The sequence below is a fragment of the Girardinichthys multiradiatus genome, chromosome 5, assembly GCF_021462225.1.
Source record: "Girardinichthys multiradiatus isolate DD_20200921_A chromosome 5, DD_fGirMul_XY1, whole genome shotgun sequence".
Lineage (NCBI taxonomy): Eukaryota > Metazoa > Chordata > Actinopteri > Cyprinodontiformes > Goodeidae > Girardinichthys > Girardinichthys multiradiatus.
The window spans coordinates 6977057-6997960 of record NC_061798.1 but is presented as its reverse complement, the minus strand read 5'-3'; the positions used below and the strand labels follow the sequence as shown (position 1 = coordinate 6997960).

Below are 20904 nucleotides of genomic sequence, written 5' to 3'. Positions count from 1 at the left end.
TTGCATGTTCTCCCCGTGCATGCGTGGGTTCTCACCTGGTGCTCCGGCTTCCTCCCACAGTCCAAAGACATGCCAGTTAGGTTAATTGGTTAATCCAAATTGACCTTAGGTGTATGAATGAGTGTGTGCTTGGCTGTATGTGTGTTGCCCTGCGATGGACTGGCGACCTGTCCAGGGTGTACCCTGCCTTTCGCCCATAGACTACTGGAGATAGGCACCAGCTCCCCGCGACCCACTATGGAATAAGTGGTAGAAAATGACTGATTGACTGGCTTACCTACTAATAATTTACTCCACTCGGTTACTGAATAAATTCTGCCCTGATAATACAGGGACATATAGTTTTATGTTTGGTTTGTCTTCTGTAGAGTCGCTGGTTTTCAGTGACCCCGACTTCAACGAGGAGGACCCAAACTTCCTGTCTCGCAGTGAACGCTATGACCAAGCCATTCGAAAAAGCGCCCAGATGGTCCTGAAGCTCAGAGAGTATGGCATCGCAGACCCAGAGGAGATCTATCACTACAAGAGGTACGCAGAGAGAGTTCTGACATGGGGGAAAACGGGTCACTAGCTTGACACCCTGACTTACTGCAAGAACATTCAATTCAATTCAATTCAAAAATACTTTATAATCCCAAAGGGAGATTAAATGTTGTTGTAGCTCATATTATGAAGGTTTCTTCAAAGAGCCGTTGTAGATGCTGATGGCTGTGGGCAGGAAGGATCTCCTGTAGCGCTCCATCTTACAGCAGATCTGAAGAAGCCTCTGACTGAAGACACTCTGTTGTTGTAGGACAGTCTCATGAAGATGATGCTCAGGGTTCTCCATAATGTTCTTCATTTTATGAAGAATCCTTCTTTCCACAAAGATCTCCAGAGGTTCCAGAGGAGTCCCCAGAACAGAGCCAGCCTTTTTTATCAGCTTGTTGAGCTTTTTTAAGTCCCTGGCTCTGATGCTGCTTCCCCAGCAGATGATGGCAGAAGAGATCACACTTTCCACAACAGACTTATAGAAGATATGCAGCATCTTGCTGCAAACACTGAAGGACCTAAGCTTCCTCAAGAAGTACAGTCTGTTCTGTCCCTTCTTGTAGATGTCTTCACAGTTGCATCTCCACTCTAGTCTGTTGTCCAGGTGAACACCGAGGTATTTATACTCCTCCACCACCTCCACTTCTTCTCCCATGATAGAAATAGTTTTTGACTTATTCCTGTTTCTCTTAAAATCTACAATCATCTCCTTTGTTTTAGTCACGTTTAAGATGAGATGATTGTTTCCACACCATGCCACAAAGTGGTCCACCACCTTCCTGTACTCAGCTTCTTGTCCATCTCTGATCCACCCCACGACTGCAGAATCATCAGAGTATTTCTGCAGATGACAGGAGTCTGTCTTGTACTGGAAGTCTGAGGTGTACAGAGTGAAAAGGAATGGTGAGAGTACAGTCCCCTGTGGTGCTCCTGTGCTGCTGACTACCTGGTTAGACTCACAACCCTTCAGTCTCACAAACTGTGGTCTGTTTGTCAGGTAGTCTTTGACCCAGGAGATTGTTGAGGCCTCCACCTGAGTCTTCTGGAGTTTCTGACAAAGCAAATCAAGTTGGATTGTATTAAATGTTCTGGAGAAATCAAAGAACATGATCCTCACAGTGCTGCTGGCTTTGTCCAGATGACAGTGGGTTTGTTGAAGCAGGTGTATGATGGCATCTTCAACTCCAACTCCACAGTGATAAGCAAACTGAAGGGGGTCCTGATGGTTTACTGTTTGCTTACTCAGGTGGGCCAACAGGAGTCTCTCTAGGACCTTCATGATGTGAGATGTCAGGGCAACAGGTCTATAGTCATTGAGGACTGATGGGTGAGTTTTCTTTGGTACCGGAACAAGACAGGAGGTCTTCCACAACACCGGAACCTTCTTCTGGGCCAGGTTAAGGTTGAAGAGGTGCTGCAGAATCTCACAGAGCTGCTCTGCACAGGCCTTCAGGACTCTAGGGCTGACATGATCTGGACCTGCAGCCTTATTCCAATCCAGTCTCTCCAGTTGTCTCTTCACCTGAGACACACAGGTGGAAGGGGGAAGCAAAGGAAGCATCAGCATCTTCTGATATGGTTGAAGGCAAACATGTAGAAGCAGAAGGGTCTAACATGGTGTTCACATAGTTACAGTTACCATTTAATCATCAAGCTAATTGATGTAAAAAAGTTCAGCATTAACAAAAATAACTAAAGCTCTCAAAAACACTGTTGATGTGTGAGTCTGTTTAGGGAAATGATTCTCAAATCAAGCAGGCTAATTCATTCTCACAGTGTACCATTCACTGAGGGCAGTGTAGAGCTGTTTGATCCCGACCAGACTTTATAACAGCAGTCAACGACCAGTTCCTTCGCTGTCCATCCCACTCAGTAGTAAATGACGTAGCTGCTAAAACCAGCAGGTTGCACTGAGAAAGCAATAAGGATTCATCTCCTCAACAAACGGGCCCTGTTCTATGTTGGAGGTTTTTTCATGTTCGTCAGAAGGTTGGTCACAGATGTCCAGTCGCTATGACAAAACAGTTAGTGGTTAAACAGCTAATTCTGACGTGGGAAGTAATGGACAGATCTATGGAGTCCTCTGTGGGTTTGAAACAAACAGAATCAGTCTGAGCAAAGTTCAGCAGAGATTATTAGTGTGTCAAAGGCTGCACAGGCTGCCAGCTTGTGCCACTTGTACAATCAAGAGTAGTGCAATTTATACATCGCCTTGCTAAACGATTCAACTTTTTCACATAAGTCATGTTACAACCACAAACTTTATTGGGATTTTATGGGATAGACTGACACAAAGTAAAGTGGAAGGAAAAGTGTCCGGTCACTGGTCGACATTTTGCTGCTACTACAGCTTCCAGCCATTTGGGGTATGGCTCTGCCAGGTCTTCACATCAAGACACTGTATGTTTTGTTCATTATGTGGCTCGAGCTCAGACAGATTGGACGAAGAACATCTGTAAGCATCAGTATTTCAAGCATTGACAAAATTTAATTTCTGGGTAGACTTGATTGGTCCATTCTAATACATTAATATATACTTTGATCCAAACCATTCCATTGTATCTCTGGCTGTATGTTCTTTTGCAGCCTTTAATAGGATTTCTGTTCCAGAGTTGTCCTGTATTTAGCTACATCCATCTTCACGTCAACTCTGACCTTCTTTTCTGTCCTTACTGAAGAAGAGCATCCCCACAGCATGGTGCTGCCACCCTCATGCTTCACAGTGGGTGTGCTGTGTTACTTTTTATCTGCATGTATTATTTCTATGTTGGAAATGAATTTTGTTTTTGGTCTTGTCTAACAGCAGCACCTTCTTTCACATATTTGCATACTGCAAATGTGACTTTCTGCAGCTGTCTTTGACAATGGCTTTCTTCTAGCCATACTTTTATAGAGGCAAGATTTGGGAAGTGTTTGACTAATAGTCCTTCTTAGCAGATTCTCCAGAGTTATCATAGGCCTCTTGGCCATTCTCTGATTTACGCTGACCTTGCCTGGCCTATCAGAGAGCTCTGTGAGATGTTCAAAGCTTAAAATACTGTTTTGTAACCAACCTCTGCTTTAAAAGTCTTCATAAATTTCTCCCTGACCTGTTTGCTGTACTGCTGGGTCTTCATGATGCTGCTTGTTCATTAATGTTCTCTAACAAATGTTTCAGGACAGTCAGGTTTATACTGAGATTAAAATATACACACTCTGTATGAAATACATTGAGCTTGTGGTTGCAACCTGAAAAATGTGGAAAGGTTCCTGACAACCTTGGCAAGGCAGTGTGGACTTTACTTTTAAATAGAGCTGCACGGTATATCGAATCACAGTCATCATTGCAATATCAGTGTGTACAATATCATGATCTGAAAGGACTGCTAGTACACATTATTTGGTAGGATTATCATATTTCATGTGTCAGACTATCACACTCTGTAATAGGGATAATATATTTGGCCTTAGCAGCTAAAATACTGAAACTCGTGGAGAGTAGTGGGGACCTTGTTTAATGGTTTAAAAAAAGAAAGCGGCAACAAAATGTGAGTTAATTGTTATCTATATCACTATGGCAATTTTCAGTAATAAAATCAAATATTTTTCTAAAACCAAGCAGCCCTGCTTTCGAAGCATTTAGCAATAATGACCTGTGCAGAGTTTTGTTATTAGTATCTGACAAACCAGGACTTTAACTGCACTCTACCACAGAATATACATACTCTAAACCAGCTGTTGTATGTTTATCACTCAGTCTGGGTCACAGTTTCAGTGGGCTCTGCTTGTTCCAATGCACTCCATCTGCCAGTTAAATAAATACTTTGTGGTTCAAATTAGTGCTAATTGGCTCTGTGACCTCCTACACTTTGCTTTCGTTCTTTAATGTAAATGATAGTTAAATAAGTTATTATTGGGACGTCTTTTTTATGTCAGGCTGAAATAATGTTGGACATCAGTCATTGTCTCACTTTGTATTCACAGTTTGTTTTGTTAATATAAGCAAATGTGTGTGTTGTCTGTTGACTGATTAAAAGTAAATGTGAATTCCAACTCCCCTTCATCCAGTATGGCTAAAGGCAACCACCACGAACCTTTTGGGCTGCACTTTGCCATGTTCATCCCAAGCCTGCACAGACTGTGTGACCCTCAGCAGGCCAAGAAATGGCTGTCTCTGGCAGAGTCCTTCCATGCTGTGGGCACATATGCCCAAACTGAGCTGGGTCACGGTCAGTCCTGGACGTAGAAACAAGATCATTTACTTCTCTGATTCATTAAGGCCCTCAAAGAGAAATTGGCTTGTGTAAGCTTAAAAGCCAAAAATTGGCAAAGCATTCAAGCAATTTTATGGAAATTAGCGTTGTGGCAAGGGGAGCAGTGAAAATTCTTGTGCGTGTTTGACAGATCCGAATCATTTAGTTGGGTAGGACATCTTCTGTGCTAATAACAGTGTTTGTGTCTAACAAGAAAGTGTCCTAAAATGCATGTAGAATTAGATTAACATAATTCTACTTTATAGTGCAGGATTGACACTTGGATGTATCTCATTAACTTATTAACATCAGTTTTCCTCAAAGCCTCCTCACATCAGTTAGCACAACAACTCTCACTCTCGTTACTCACATTTCCATATTATAATAATCCACCAATGATGACGCTTGTGTTTATTCTGATCAATGTGTCATTATTAATTTCCATCTTTTACTAATCATGGAAAAATATCAAATTATTTCTAATAATGATAATCTCAACCTTTCTGCTCTGTCTTTGGATTGGCTGCTGAGATCTTGGGCGACCAGAAATTGTGGGATTTGGAAAGTAAACAGGCAGCATTGTGTGATCAGGGAGGCCAATGTTCTCTGTGTAATCTGAATGTAGGCCAAAGCAGCCCCTGCCTGCTTATGACTCAAAACATGAAGCAGCTACTGTGGTTCTGTGTGTTGGTTTGGTTTATAACCAAAGTCCCGATCCAAATTAAATGCAATCTATATGTATGTCTGAGTAAACTGAAGAGAGATTTATATGGAAAATGGGAGTAGTGAAGTTTTAATAATCATAGACTTGAATCAACTATTCTAATATGCATGTCATGCTCACAAGCTGTTTTGTCTTTGTCACTTCTCTCTGTACTGTTTGCTTCCACAACCTCTCTGTTCCCTTCAACTATGCAAATCATTCACTACTCTCCTTTGGGGATAAAAAATGAATATTTTTCTCTTATTCATCTCTGGGATGGCTTCCATCCATCATTTTTTTCTTCCTTCGCACCTTTTCCACATCAACCTCCTCCTTGTCTTTCTGTTTGCCCCCGTCTTGCGCGGCCAAGTTGTGTGCACCCCGGCAGGCCGTCGCCCTTGGACCTTCATTTGGCAATGTTCCTGCCCACTCTGCTCAACCAGGCCTCCCCAGCTCAAATGGACCATTTCTTCATGCCCGCCTGGAACCTAAAGATCATCGGCACCTACGCTCAGACCGAGATCGGCCACGGTAAAATAAAAACAGACCTATCCAAACCGACAAGCTTGTTTGTCACACCATGGTGTTTTGTTTTGGTTGCTAAACTGTTATAAAATGGAGGATACTCGAATTCTTAAAATGTAAAGATATGCCATAATGATTAGTTTTGATTGTGCTTGAAGTCTCCATAATATCAGACTTGGTGTGTAAATGTTTGGGTCTGATGCCTCAGCATCTTCAGGATTTTATTCAGGATTTTCTTTTATTCAGTTCAGAGTTTTCCTAAATGAAAAGAAAAATATATTTTACAATGTTGAACACTTCCATTCTCGGAATATTTACCAGTGTTGAATCCCATTAAACTAAATAAATACAACTGTAAAATCTTTTTAACATTGAGCTTTTCTGATAAGGGGAGACCAGCCAAATGCTGTCAAGTCCCTAAAGTTGCATCACTGTCCAGAAGCAGCTGAGAACGTTTTTTTCCGCTTGAAGTCAAATATGGGACATATGCTTTATTTTTCCAGGATATGTATATGACAGTGAAATATTCCAGTGTTGTTACTGACTCATAAAGTCATTTATAGCGAATAACAGGTTGTTTAGGTTTCTAAAGCAGATGAACGTTTGTCCACAGCAACTAAAACCTGAAGCTAAATGGGATTTTTTGTCCCTTGGATTTTATGGCTCTGCCTCTAGAATAACAACTAGCTGTTAGCTTGACCACTTGCCTGAATCCGATGCCCCTTTTAGATGGAGCCATCTTTTCCTTTCTTTCACCTTATGCTTCTCTAAGCATTGTTTGGGACCTGTGTTTGCCTGCAGACCAGCTCAGATGGTATGCTGCATTATGGCATTCATTGAATTAATCTTAGTGAATGTTAGCAATATGTTGAGATCTGTCAAACACTACAAGATGCTTTCCTCCATTGGTTTGTAACTAAAAGACACAATCAGATATTTGGATTTAAATATGCTCTGATATAAATGTTTGGATAATTTAAATGTTATGGCCTGAGCCGGTTGTTATACTATCATAACTGTTGATTCCTATCAAAATATCCTTTTATTTTTGGTTGTAACATTTATTTGTAGTTGTAAAACAGGAGCACAGGAGTTGCTCTGTGTGCCTGTTGGGCTTTGATGTGTTTTGTGATTGCAGGCACCCACCTCAGAGGGCTGGAGACCACAGCCACGTACGATCCAGCCACGCAGGAGTTTGTCTTGAACAGCCCCACCGTCAGCTCCATCAAATGGTGGCCTGGAGGACGTAAGCACTATCACACTGCTGTGTCTCTGCTTGGAGAACCTAAACACCACGAATGTGCATGCTGATAAACATGCCTGGGATCATACATGAGGAAGTTTTGCTCCGGTGCTTTCAGACCGACAGAACAGAAATGATCCTCTCTCTTTGTCTCTCCTGTTCCAGTTGGGAAGACCTCTAACTATGCCATCGTTTTAGCCCAGCTTTACACTCTGGGAAACTGCCATGGTCTGCACGCTTTCATCGTTCCCATCCGTGATATGACCACTCATGAACCTCTGCCAGGTAAACAGTCTGTGAAGGGTTTTTGGATGTGATATTTGTAGTAAATCCATGTTGCTTGTTTGTATTTACCCTTCTGTTGTGCTCTTCTTTGCTTTCCTTCCACAGGTATTGTAGTTGGTGATATTGGCCCTAAGTTTGGCTTCAGTGAAGTTGATAACGGATTTCTGAAATTGGAGAATGTGAGGATCCCTCGGGAGAATATGATGATGAAGTATTCCAAGGTAATTTGACTACTTTAGAACCTGATTGTCTTGCTGAAAAGATAATAATATGAGGGTTTATGGAGGTTTGTATCCTGTCTAATTACACACTTGTTGCCATTAAAGAGCTGTTGAGATATATCCTTAAAATGCAGTTTTCAGCATGTCAGAATTCTGAGTAGACCGTAATTTTGAGGATTTAGTAGTGTATGTAAGTGGTGCTTAAGTGCTGAAGAGGCATCCTGTGTCCACCAGGTGGAGCCAGATGGGACCTACGTGAATCCACCCAGTTCCAAACTGACCTATGGGACCATGGTGTTCGTCCGCTCAATGATTGTAGGCGAGTCTGCTCGGGCCCTCGCCAAGTCCTGCACCATCGCCATTCGCTACAGCGCGGTCCGTCACCAGTCTGAGATCCGGCCGGGGTCAGTCAAACCAAACTACTGCACAGAATGCATTTTAGCTGTTTCATATAGACTGACCCAGAAATTGCAAGTTGCACTCATAGCAACTGGATTTAAAACCAAACCTCCTTAGAAGAATTCTTATGGTGTCTTGAAAAGTCTAGAAAAAAAGGGAATTTTGTTTGAATATTTTCCAGTTCCGGTTTTCTAATCTTCAATTTCTTTGATTATTTTTAACAGTACATCTGTGTTTTGGACTTGAGTTACTGAGAGAATGCATTCTCATTCAAAATGAAAGTGGAACCAGATGTCTGGTTCTTAGATTGGGCCAAGTTACAGACTAAAACTGCTATATTTGAGAGTTGGAATAAAGATGCCAAAGTTCACAAATTTTGCTTTAAGCAATTTGCATTTACTTTATGAAACATGAATCATTATTTGGTTAATACAAGCAGGTCTAGGTTAGTCCACATGCCTACGAAACAATGAAATAAGCATTTATTGCACCCCAAAAATGGAAATCCAATTTTAGCATCTTGTTTTGTGGTTTGTGGAACCTACAGATAAGACTTTAAGCCATTCAAGGTGAATATTTTATACTGTTGTAAAAAACTGTTCTATATATATAGAGTGAGAGAGAGTGAGAGAGATTGATTGATTGATTGATTGATTTCATGTTGAACAGTGGTAGGATATCTGGAACCCTAATATTCCACATGTGGGATTCTAGATTAATGTTGGTGGTTATTAAATGCGCTACTCACTTCCCTAATGGCATAGGAAGCTTGTAAATGTAATGTTATATAATACCACAGCAAAGTTGAAAAAACATCTAACTATTGTTAATGTTTAACCAACTAATAACTGTCAGGTAAAACAGAAAGATTTGATCAGGGCTAAAATAAAGAATACGTTTTGTTTTGAATCAGCTAATATTTATTCACTACTGATTAGATAAACAGAAATGCATGACACAATAATTATACAAAAGTTAGCAAAAAAAAACAAGTAACGCTAATTAATCTACAAAATATGCAAAATGACACTAATCTGATTAAAACCAAAGAGCTATCAGGAGTTTAAAGGCTTCTCAGAATCTAAAGGACAGGTTTTATGACCTAGTTATGATTCTAATCTCTAACTTTATTCTGAAGGAGGGATTCTGGAGTGAGGGTGTTTACAGCCTTCAGAACCATGATGGAATTAGCCAACTCCCAGCACCAGATAACAGGTTCAGACGACTAGATCAGAATGGCCAACTTGGTCGGAAATTGAGGGGTTTCACATCTCTTGAAGCCAGCTGGATCTGGGCCCACTGACTCTATGCTTTCCTGAAAGCATAGAGTCAGTGGATCTGGGCCCACTGACTCTATGCTTTCCTGAAAGCATAGAGTCAGTGGATCTGGGCCCACTGACTCTATGCTTTCCTGAAAGGGAACTCTGGCTTCAAACGGCTTTTTGAATCGGCCAGGAGGTCACTATGAAGCAGTCATGCTATCAGTCCTGGCACAGGTCCCTAGATGATTGAATGGTTCCAGACTTTGGATCAGGTTGGGACAGGATAGTTCATGTTAAAAAGGGGAAACCGCTCCATATAATTTGCTTATAGACTCAGGTTGAAGGAGTCTGTATTGTAGAATTGAAGAAAAACAAAACACAGTCCTGCTAGAACCTCAACAGAAAAGAGATGAAAGATACAGAACTTCTCCTGCTTCAGTTCAACCTGGACTCAGCATCTCGCCTCCCCCCAGGGAGGATAGCCCACTTATTAATTGGGGTGAGAAAAGTTTCCTGACCAGCCTTGAGCGGATGGACAACAATTTTCTCTCTCATCTAGGGTAACCTAGCCAGCTAGAAGACCAATCAGTGTGAAGTTACAAGTAATCAAAATAATTTCTAAGCTTTCTGGATTTCTAAATTAGCAAAATATTTTTTTATATGAATAATCTTAACATTTATCAACAGAAGGCTTTTTGAGCGTAACAGCTGATAAATCATATCCTCATTTTTATCTATGTCTTTGGGACTGATTAGGAATTTGTTCTGGCTGTGAATAAAACACAGTTGAAGTGGCTCAAAGTTCACATCTGAGCAAAACACACCTTGCTGCAAAACGTACGTGTTGTGTGGCTTTAAACATGAATTATAATAAAGAAATAAGCTAGTGTGTTGAACCTTTGAAGACATCACCTGGAACACAGTTATTAGTATTTTTAAACTTACAAAACCACTATTGACCAGGTTCAGGAACTCATCATAGCAAGAAATGGAAATTGCTCCTTTTTTCAGTGGTCTGATCTGTTACCACATCCTCCTAACCTGTGTGTTTCCAATCTGCAGAGAGCCCGAGCCTCAGATCCTCGACTATCAGACGCAGCAGTACAAGCTCTTCCCTCTGCTGGCCATGGGCTATGCTTTCACGTTTGTTAGCCAGTATATGACAGAGATATACCACCGTATCACTGAACACATCAACCAGGGGGACTTCAGCGAGCTGCCCGAGGTCTGGACCAGATACACGTGTTGGAACTGATCTTGAAGCTTAAGGCTTTTACTAAAAGAAAGTACCGTACTGATTTAAGTTTGGCTGTTGGTCATGCATTCACAGCCTGGGGTACTCTAGTGCTACTGTTAGTCAGGCACCTTGTTTTATTTGCCATTCATCAAATATTTTTTTGTGCCTTTTTGCAAGAATCAAGGCAAAACTACAGTGTGGGGACAGTTTCCATAACTATGTAATGGCTTAAATGAAATGTTGACTTTCAGTGTGGTAAAATAATAAAACTATTAAAGTCTGACGATTTTAATAGAAATGCATTGAGAATGACAGGGAGTGCACTCCCTGATGCACTTCCTTATGAATCTCTTTGACCTTGTTTTCCTCTCTGATCTGTAGCTCCATGCCCTCTCTGCGGGCCTGAAGGCCTTCACCACTTGGGAAACTAACTCTGCTATTGAAGTGTGCCGCATGTCATGTGGTGGCCACGGTTACTCTCGCAGCAGTGCCTTGCCAGATATTTATGTTGAGTTCACACCAACCTGCACCTACGAGGGTGAGAACACCGTCATGATGCTGCAGACTGCAAGGTAACCTGTCACACAAAAAGAAAAGCACAGCCGTAAATCTTCCAGCCTGATAGATGCTTTCATCTGAGCACACATTTGTCATTGGTGATTTTTGTTGCGCTATTTTAACACATGGAGCAAGACAGACCAAATACAGGTATAAACATACAGCCACACATCAGCTTATATTTACACAAAACTGGTGGAGACACGGTCTACATCCACCCTCCATAAAAACAAACACGAGGAGGTGCTTCGTGGTGGTGGTGGTTTTGTGTCCTTAGCTCTGTAAAGGTCACCAGATCAGTTTCAGAAACCTGTCAGATAATCTTTCTTCACACAGAAAGAACAAAAGTGCAGTGAATGGGAGGGAATGAAATAGGATACACTGTTAGCAGGGATGTCTGTAAAGGAACAAAGGGCTTGAATGGTGCACAGTTGTTTTTATGTAGATACTTGTGGTTTTCAGCTCTATTGTGTGTTTCACCAAATAGCCTCAGTGTCTGAATGTAATTTAGTATTTCTAATAATGGAAACACATCAGCTCTGCATCATGTCAAGAACATTGTCTCCGTAAACTGGGTTTGGTGCTGAATATCAGTGTTTAATGTTGTAACACAAAATCATCCCTCCAGACTCTCACGCCCACCCTGTACAGATACAGACATGTTACACTGATTAAAAGACAACAGATGGATGCAAATTATTTTATTGTCCAAGCTCCTGTTAGAAACAATGAATATTTTTCTTCACAGAATGTTCTATTAAGGCAATCTTGCTTCAGTAACTCCTGAATCTATTTTAGCTCTAAAATCCTAGTGTGAGTATGATATTCGTGTGTGCAGATACCTGGTGAAGAGCTACCGGCAGGCTAAAGCAGGCCAGCAGCTGAGTGGCATTGTGTCGTACCTGAATGAGTCCCAGAACAGGAGGGTGCAGCCACAGGCCGTGGCCGCCAGGCCCCCCGTGGTGGACATCAATGACCTGAGCAGCCTGGTGGACGGCTACAAACAGCGAGCTGCCGTGTAAGTGAAATCTCAGCACGAGACAAAATGACCTTGGACCAGTGGCAGCTTTTGCAAGGTCGCGGCCCAGGGAGAGTCTTTCCCTTCTGTCAAAAACAATGTTTTTTAAACTAAATAGTCCTTCCAGAATTGGCTAATAATTCAGAAACATGTTGCCAGTCACAGATTAGAATTGCGTTTTCTGTTGCTGTTTACATCATACACAACACCAGGGGGCAGCACTTCCTATTGGCTGAATATGCAAATAGATGATTGAAAGGTTAAAGGCAAAACTAAAGGTTAACTTTTTTCCACATGCAGGGGTTGGACAATGAAACTGAAACACCTGGTTTTAGACCACAATAATTTATTAGTATGGTGTAGGGCCTCCTTTTGTGGCCAATACAGCATCAATTCGTCTTGGGAATGACATATACAAGTCCTGCACAGTGGTCAGAGGGATTTTAAGCCATTCTTCTTGCAGGATAGTGTCCAGGTCACTACGTGATACTGGTGGAGGAAAACGTTTCTTGACTCGCTCCTCCAAAACACCCCAAAGTGGCTCAATAATATTTAGATCTGGTGACTGTGCAGGCCATGGGAGATGTTCAACTTCACTTTCATGTTCATTAAACCAATCTTTCACCAGTCTTGCTGTGTGTATTGGTGCATTGTCATCCTGATACACGGCACCGCCTTCAGGATACAATGTTTGAACCATTGGATGCACATGGTCCTCAAGAATGGTTCAGTAGTCCTTGGCGGTGACGCGCCCATCTAGCACAAGTATTGGGCCAAGGGATTGCCATGATATGGCAGCCCAAACCATCACTGATCCACCCCCATGCTTCACTCTGGGCATGCAACAGTCTGGGTGGTACGCTTCTTTGGGGCTTCTCCACACCGTAACTCTCCTGGATGTGGGGAAAACAGTAAAGGTGGACTCATCAGAGAACAATACATGTTTCACATTGTCCACAGCCCAAGATTTGTGCTCCTTGCACCATTGAAACCGACGTTTGGCATTGGCATGAGTGACCAAAGGTTTGGCTATAGCAGCCCGGCCGTGTATATTGACCCTGTGGAGCTCCCGACGGACAGTTCTGGTGGAAACAGGAGAGTTGAGGTGCACATTTAATTCTGCCGTGATTTGGCCAGCCGTGGTTTTATGTTTTTTGGATACAATCCGGGTTAGCACCCGAACATCCCTTTCAGACAGCTTCCTCTTGCATCCACAGTTAATCCTGTTGGATGTGGTTCATCCTTCTTGGTGGTATGCTGACATTACCCTGGATACCGTGGCTCTTGATACATCACAAAGACTTGCTGTCTTAGTCACAGATGCGCCAGCAAGACGTGCACCAACAATTTGTCCTTATTTGAACTCTGATATGTCACCCATAATGTGTGCATTTCAATAATTTGAGCTAAACTGTGCTCTTATCCTGCTAATTGAACCTTCACACTCTGCTCTTACTGGTGCAATGTGCAATCAATGAAGACTGGCTACCAGGCTGGTCCAATTTAGCCATGAAACCTCCCACACTAAAATGACAGGTGTTTCAGTTTCATTGTCCAACCTCTGTAGATATACTGCCCTGGGAGGTGAGCTTTATGACCCACATGAAAATCAACATTGACTTGGATTTTAGTTCATATACTTTACTGTCACATTACATTCTATAGATCTTTATTTTCATCTAATAACCTGCAAAGGGACAGAGGTTGGTTATTTAAAATGGAATAGATTTTCCATATGATGGTATTTAATTTGTCTAGATTCATATCTGCTTCAGTCCTTTGTTCTTGGCCCTCACCCATAGTTCTGCCTGTATTATTTTCTCTGAGTAAGATGATATCCATCGCCGATTACATCACTGCATGCTGCCCACTTTAGTCATGTCTAAATCCATTTGCTGTGGGTATCAGATGTGTTGAGCACAGAGTCACTAAGTCAGTCTGCTGGACGGAGCCCAAATGTGGTGTACCACTTTCAGATAGCAGATGAATACAAGACTGAAGGAACTCTTTCGTCTGTTCAGTGTGTATATTTACAGGTCCTTCTCAAAATATTAGCATATTGTGATAAAGTTCATTATTTTCCATAATGTAATGATGAAAATTTAACATTCATATATTTTAGATTCATTGCACACTAACTGAAATATTTCAGGTCTTTTATTGTCTTAATACGGATGATTTTGGCATACAGCTCATGAAAACCCAAAATTCCTATCTCACAAAATTAGCATATTTCATCCGACCAATAAAAGAAAAGTGTTTTTAATACAAAAAACTTCAACCTTCAAATAATCATGTACAGTTATGTACTCAATATTTGGTCGGGAATCCTTTTGTAGAAATGACTGCTTCAATGCGGCGTGGCATGGAGGCAATCAGCCTGTGGCACTGCTGAGGTCTTATGGAGGCCCAGGATGCTTCGATAGCGGCCTTTAGCTCATCCAGAGTGTTGGGTCTTGAGTCTCTCAACGTTCTCTTCACAATATCCCACAGATTCTCTATAGGGTTCAGGTCAGGAGAGTTGGCAGACCAATTGAGCACAGTGATACCATGGTCAGTAAACCATTTACCAGTGGTTTTGGCACTGTGAGCAGGTGCCAGGTCGTGCTGAAAAATGAAATCTTCATCTCCATAAAGCTTTTCAGCAGATGGAAGCATGAAGTGCTCCAAAATCTCCTGATAGCTAGCTGCATTGACCCTGCCCTTGATAAAACACAGTGGACCAACACCAGCAGCTGACACGGCACCCCAGACCATCACTGACTGTGGGTACTTGACACTGGACTTCTGGCATTTTGGCATTTCCTTCTCCCCAGTCTTCCTCCAGACTCTGGCACCTTGATTTCCGAATGACATGCAGAATTTGCTTTCATCTGAAAAAAGTACTTTGGACCACTGAGCAACAGTCCAGTGCTGCTTCTCTGTAGCCCAGGTCAGGCGCTTCTGCCGCTGTTTCTGGTTCAAAAGTGGCTTGACCTGGGGAATGCGGCACCTGTAGCCCATTTCCTGCACACACCTGTGCACGGTGGCTCTGGATGTTTCTACTCCAGACTCAGTCCACTGCTTCCGCAGGTCCCCCAAGGTCTGGAATCGGTCCTTCTCCACAATCTTCCTCAGGGTCCGGTCACCTCTTCTCGTTGTGCAGCGTTTTCTGCCACACTTTTTCCTTCCCACAGACTTCCCACTGAGGTGCCTTGATACAGCACTCTGGGAACAGCCTATTCGTTCAGAAATGTCTTTCTGTGTCTTACCCTCTTGCTTGAGGGTGTCAATAGTGGCCTTCTGGACAGCAGTCAGGTCGGCAGTCTTACCCATGATTGGGGTTTTGAGTGATGAACCAGGCTGGGAGTTTTAAAGGCCTCAGGAATCTTTTGCAGGTGTTTAGAGTTAACTCCTTGATTCAGATGATTAGGTTCATAGCTCGTTTAGAGACCCTTTTAATGATATGCTAATTTTGTGAGATAGGAATTTTGGGTTTTCATGAGCTGTATGCCAAAATCATCCGTATTAAGACAATAAAAGACCTGAAATATTTCAGTTAGTGTGCAATGAATCTGAAATATATGAATGTTAAATTTTCATCATGACATTATGGAAAACAATGAACTTCATCACAATATGCTAATTTTTTGAGAAGGACCTGTATGTTAGATCCGTATTAAGATTCAGGTAGATGTTTCATAAAAGCTGTTATAAACGTTGGGGAAACTAATATTTGCTGATGTTAGGGTTCTTTATGGTGCAAAAATCATTTAGTTTGACTTTTGAGAACATGTTACAACCATGTGTGTGTCAAACATGGCTATGTGTGTTGGGATTTTATTTGGTAGACCAACACAAAGAGGTGCATAATTGTGAAGAGGACAGAAAATATTTGATAGTTTTCTACATTTGTTACAAGTTCTTGCAAAGGTCTTTTTCGATGTTTCTTTCCCATCACTGTGCATCTAGAGACGGAAAGTTTTGCCCGTGCAAAGTAGCTCAAGCTCAGACAGATTGGCTGGAGAGTGTCTGTGAAAATAAATTTTCAGGTAAGCTCTGGACTGGCTGGACCATTTAACACATGAACATAAACTTTGATAAAAAACTTTTAATGTAGCTGTTTGTGTTAAGCTGGTCATTTTCCTGCTGGAAGGTGAACCACTGCCTCCAACTCAAGTCTTTTGCAGCTGCCAACAGGTTTTCATGCTGGAGTGCACTGCTTTTAGCTCCATCCAACTTTCCCGTCATTGCTTAAGAAGAGTGATCCCACAGCATGATACTGCCATCCCTATGGTTTACTATGGGCATGCTTTGTTCAGGGTGATGTGCAGGGTTTTCCACCACACAGCATGTAGACCAAAGAGTTTAATTTCGGTCTCAGCAGACCAGAGAAACATGGTGCATGTTTCCCTGTATCCTGCTTCCCCTACCTCCTGTGGCAGACTATAAATGAGACTTCTGGATTTCTTTTAACAAAAGCTTGCTACAAATCCTTCCTCCTTAAAAGCCAGATTTGTGCCAGTAGTTTTCAAGTCAGCAGATTCTTCCACCCTATCTGTGGATCTTTGCAGCTCCTCCAGAGTAACTAAGGCCTCTTGACTGCTTCTCTGACTAACCCTGTCATAGCCCGGCCTGTCAGCTTAGATAGGCAGCAATGTCTTGGGCACTTCATCCAAGATAAATGATGATGATTAAACAGAGCTCTGTTAAATGTTCAACCTAACCCTGCTTTAAACATCTCCATAACTTTCTCCCTGACCTGTCTGCTTCTTTTCTGGCTTCATGATGCTGTTTGTTCACTAATGTTCTTTTACAAACCTCTGAGGCCGTCATAAAACAGCTTGATTTTTACTGGGATTAAATTACACACAAATGGACTCTAGTTACTAATTAGGTATCTTTCACTTCATGATTATGTGCTACTTGGTGTTGGCCTAACACCTAAAATCCCAAGAAAAATACATGGCGGTTTGTAGTTGTAACATGACAAAACGTGAACAAATCATCAACATTCTCCAAAGCTCTATCTCTTCAAAGTTTTCTTGAACCACACGTTTAGTAATGGAGGTTTTACGTGTGTGTGTGTGTGTGTGTGTGTGTGTGCGCGCGTGTGTGTGTGTGTGTAGTCTTGTTGAGGTGGCAGCAAAAAGCATCCAGCAGGAGCTGCAGCGCAGGAAGTCACAGGAGGATGCCTGGAACAACAGCGCTATCGACCTGGTCAGAGCCTCAGATGTAAGTTCATTTCTGTCACTTTCTTTTGACGTTATAATGAATTCATCTTTAATTCGGAAATAAGTTTAATCATCTGCTTTTATGGATATGTTTTAATGTGTAAAGGACCTTTTTCATTTTTCTCAGGCCTTTAATAGACCTTTGCAACTCTGATTTTTCTATTCCACAGTGTGCTTCATTTACTGCTCTGGGTAGTCTCTAGTATTGACTTTCTTCCCTACCATTGTCTCTCTTTAGGCCCACTGTCACTATGTTGTGGTGAAAGTCTTTAATGAGAAGCTAAAGGGGATTGGGGACACAGCGATTCACTCTGTGCTGTCAACCCTGGCTGTGCTCTATGCCATGCATGGTATCACAAAGAACTCTGGAGACTTCCTACAGGTAAGTTAAGCTCTCCTATATGGAGGCTACCTTGTGGAAACCTGTGATGTTGATTTGCCCTGTCTGCTGGTTGATCTTGTCTCAGCACCTGACCAAGACTTTATGCTATAGTCTATGGTGAAAATCTAGATAATTTGTTTTAATGTGAGAAAGATGTGCTGTCAGCTGCAGGTCATCTTTTAAATGACCATTATTCAGTCTGTCCTGTGCTCATCCATCACTGTGTGGTTTAACTGATTTAGAAAACAGGACAGGTCCAGACTGCAACAATCAATTAGGTCTGCAGAGAGAATCATTAGGGCTGACCTTCCCTCCATCCATAACTTATACATATCTAGGGTCAGGAAAAGGGCAGCTAACATCTCTGCAGACCCCACACACCCTGGACACAAACTGTTACCTTTAGGTCGGCACTACAGAGCGCTGTTTACAAAAACAGAGACAGACTTTCCCCAGGCTGTCTTTTTGATGAACACTTAACAGGTCCAGAGTTCCTAGATTGATGCCCTGCATATTTGCATTAATTCAACCTCGTCTTCTTCTCTAGTAAAAACAATGTGTATACATACATATTTACAAGAAAAAAGACAACTACAAAAACAAAAAAGTTTTTATTTCCCACCCAATTTTTTTTATTTTTATTTAAAACGCCCTCATTGTGAGCAAAGTGGAACCAAAGTCAAATTCTTTGTTTGTGTGCACAAACCTGGCCAGTAAAGCTGATTCTATAAACATTTTCTTGCAGGCTGGAGTGGTGAGCGTGCCCCAGGTGCTGCAGATCTCAGTCCGTATAAAAGAGCTTCTGTCTCAGCTGCGACCCAACGTTGTGGCGCTGGTAGATGCCTTTGACATCCATGACAAAAAGCTGAATTCGGTTCTGGGGCGTTATGATGGAAACGTCTACGAGCATATGTTCGAGTGGGCTCGCCGCTCACCTCTTAATGCCACAGAGGTAAAAAACAGTCACCACACACTGTAATGTCTGTTCATAGGGCAGTGAACACACTGCAGATTCAAATACTGAAGTAACTAAAGAGGAAATACCTGGTCCCAGACTGAACCACAGCAGGCGTCAAAGTCCATAACAATACTAAGAAAATACTAATACAGAGTACAGTGCCATGCAAAAGTAGCCATAAACCTAGAGGTTTTCCACATTTTGTCGCTTAACAACAAAGACTAAGAATGGCATTGAACATTATACAGTGATTGCAGGGAGAATGTAGATAGAGGAAGTAAACAGACTGGAACTTTTTTGTATGTTTCTCCTTAAGGTTTGTGGATTTTCTCTCCATAAAAACCTTTTATTCTTTTCTTTAGGTCCACGAATCCTTCCACAAGTACCTGAAGCCCCTGCAGTCCAGACTGTAAGCCAATAAATGGACCTCATCTAATGGCTGGGACCCTTTACCTCTGCACAAATCTCCCTGTAGTGAACCTGTGATATGAACCCCATGATGGATTTTACAGCCTATGAGATGGTATTTACGAGGAGCGTAGCACTCCATCCACGTCTGTTTTCTCTCTTAGCTGTAAAGTTGAACTCAACAACCAATACTATAGCTTTGGTAGACAGCAGATAACTCTGGAATGTTATGAATACTCAGTTTAGTGATCGAAAAGATTGATGGAGGGATAGACTAAATATGTTTTCTGTTACCAGAAACTCGTTTTTCAAAATAAACATAAATAATAAATATTTGACCTAAGAAGGTAAAGATGGAGCCCACATATGACAATACAGAAAACAATAATCAATTTACTGCTTTTATTCATATTATGCAGATACAAACTTCATAATAAATGCTTTATGAAATTCACTTTATTTTTGCCACATTCCTACAGCCTCAAGCGTGTGAGCCAGAAAATATAGAAGCTTTTTCCATTTACCAGATTTTCATTAGAAATATTGCATAATGTCTGTAATATTTTCCAAAGGTTCTAGTGATTTGTAAACATCATTATCCAATTAATGTAGGCCTCAAAGAGGAATCTCATAGAGTTGATCTTAGCTTTCTTCCTTGTTGAACTTCTCCTTTCCTCTTGAAACTGTGATCAACTTGAATTTGTTGACTGCAGTCTCCCACTACATGGCATTTCAGTTCATAAAAACTAAGATCAGTGAACAAATCGCAGGCTCACCATAAGATCAGTGTTTGGGACTGTAGTGGAACAGTTTGTTGTTGTGGATGAATTCATGCACTTTGGGATTGTAATTTAATTTTTAAAGAGACCTAGCCCTTTACCATTTTTATTTAAATTATGCATGATCCTTTGTGTTTGAACATCAGTGTGTGCATCTGGTGACTTTTTAATGTTTTGATTGGCAGATGATTTTCTATGTTGCCAGGTGAATTGTGTCCTTTATAAAAAGTATATTTTAGGAGGAACATTGTGAGCTTCTGGCAATGACAAAGAGTGACCTAGGCCACATATTATGTGCAGAATAGAGTCTGTGCATTTCTATTATCCCTCCCTACCATGTGGGGTTGACATATGAAAGCTTTGCACCCTTGTCCACCTTTAGATGGCTTCTTTTTAAAGCTGTCGTTTCTAATATGACACATTTCAGCACACAATCTTTAAAAATGATTGTTAAAATACTTTCTAATACTAAGTTAAACCTGTGTAGAGATCACCAGTTATACTAATTCATACCTGGTTTTGTATTTCTTTCAAAGTTTGGTTTAGCAAACAGTTCAGTGAGCAGTCATGCTAAAAATGAATAGAAAGTAGCAACAAGACTCCGATATTTTTGTGCAATTTTAGGACTGTAATGATTCCTAGTTCTAAAGCCTCACACTGTAATCTGTAAAGCTGATTTGTGCATCAGTATGTGCCTGAGGAAATTTTATTTCCATTATCTAACAAATAACGGATGTTCTTTCACGAGGGTTTCTGTATTTTCACAAGCTGTGAAACCTGTGATTTCAATGGAATTGCACAACTAATATAATCATCAGACCGAACCTTTAATCATCTATGCTTTGGTTTTGTCAGGATGTTTCAATCAAACGATTTTTTGTTCATCTAAAATGTAATGTCATTTATAAAAGGAAGTGAATAAAATAAATGATTCATGTTGTTTTTCCTGA

The 20904-nt window shown here is 41.3% G+C and overlaps 1 protein-coding gene across 2 annotated transcripts in view; it reads left to right on the top strand.

Annotated features, from left to right (window-relative positions):
- Nucleotides 1-20904, top strand: part of acox1 (acyl-CoA oxidase 1, palmitoyl) — a 24167-nt gene extending 3263 nt beyond the window's left edge. The window contains exons 2-14 of one of the 2 annotated variants that reach the window (XM_047365612.1): nt 369-528; nt 5837-5997; nt 7130-7237; nt 7400-7519; nt 7625-7740; nt 7975-8144; nt 10464-10626; nt 11020-11210; nt 12035-12214; nt 17323-17428; nt 17666-17809; nt 18555-18761; nt 19130-20904. In XM_047365612.1, coding sequence (XP_047221568.1) covers nt 369-528; nt 5837-5997; nt 7130-7237; nt 7400-7519; nt 7625-7740; nt 7975-8144; nt 10464-10626; nt 11020-11210; nt 12035-12214; nt 17323-17428; nt 17666-17809; nt 18555-18761; nt 19130-19180 — 1877 coding nt within the window. In that variant the 3' untranslated portion in view covers nt 19181-20904. Of the gene's footprint in view, nt 1-368; nt 529-4578; nt 4740-5836; nt 5998-7129; nt 7238-7399; nt 7520-7624; nt 7741-7974; nt 8145-10463; nt 10627-11019; nt 11211-12034; nt 12215-17322; nt 17429-17665; nt 17810-18554; nt 18762-19129 lie in introns of both variants that reach the window. The other variant, XM_047365613.1, reaches the window with a different exon arrangement.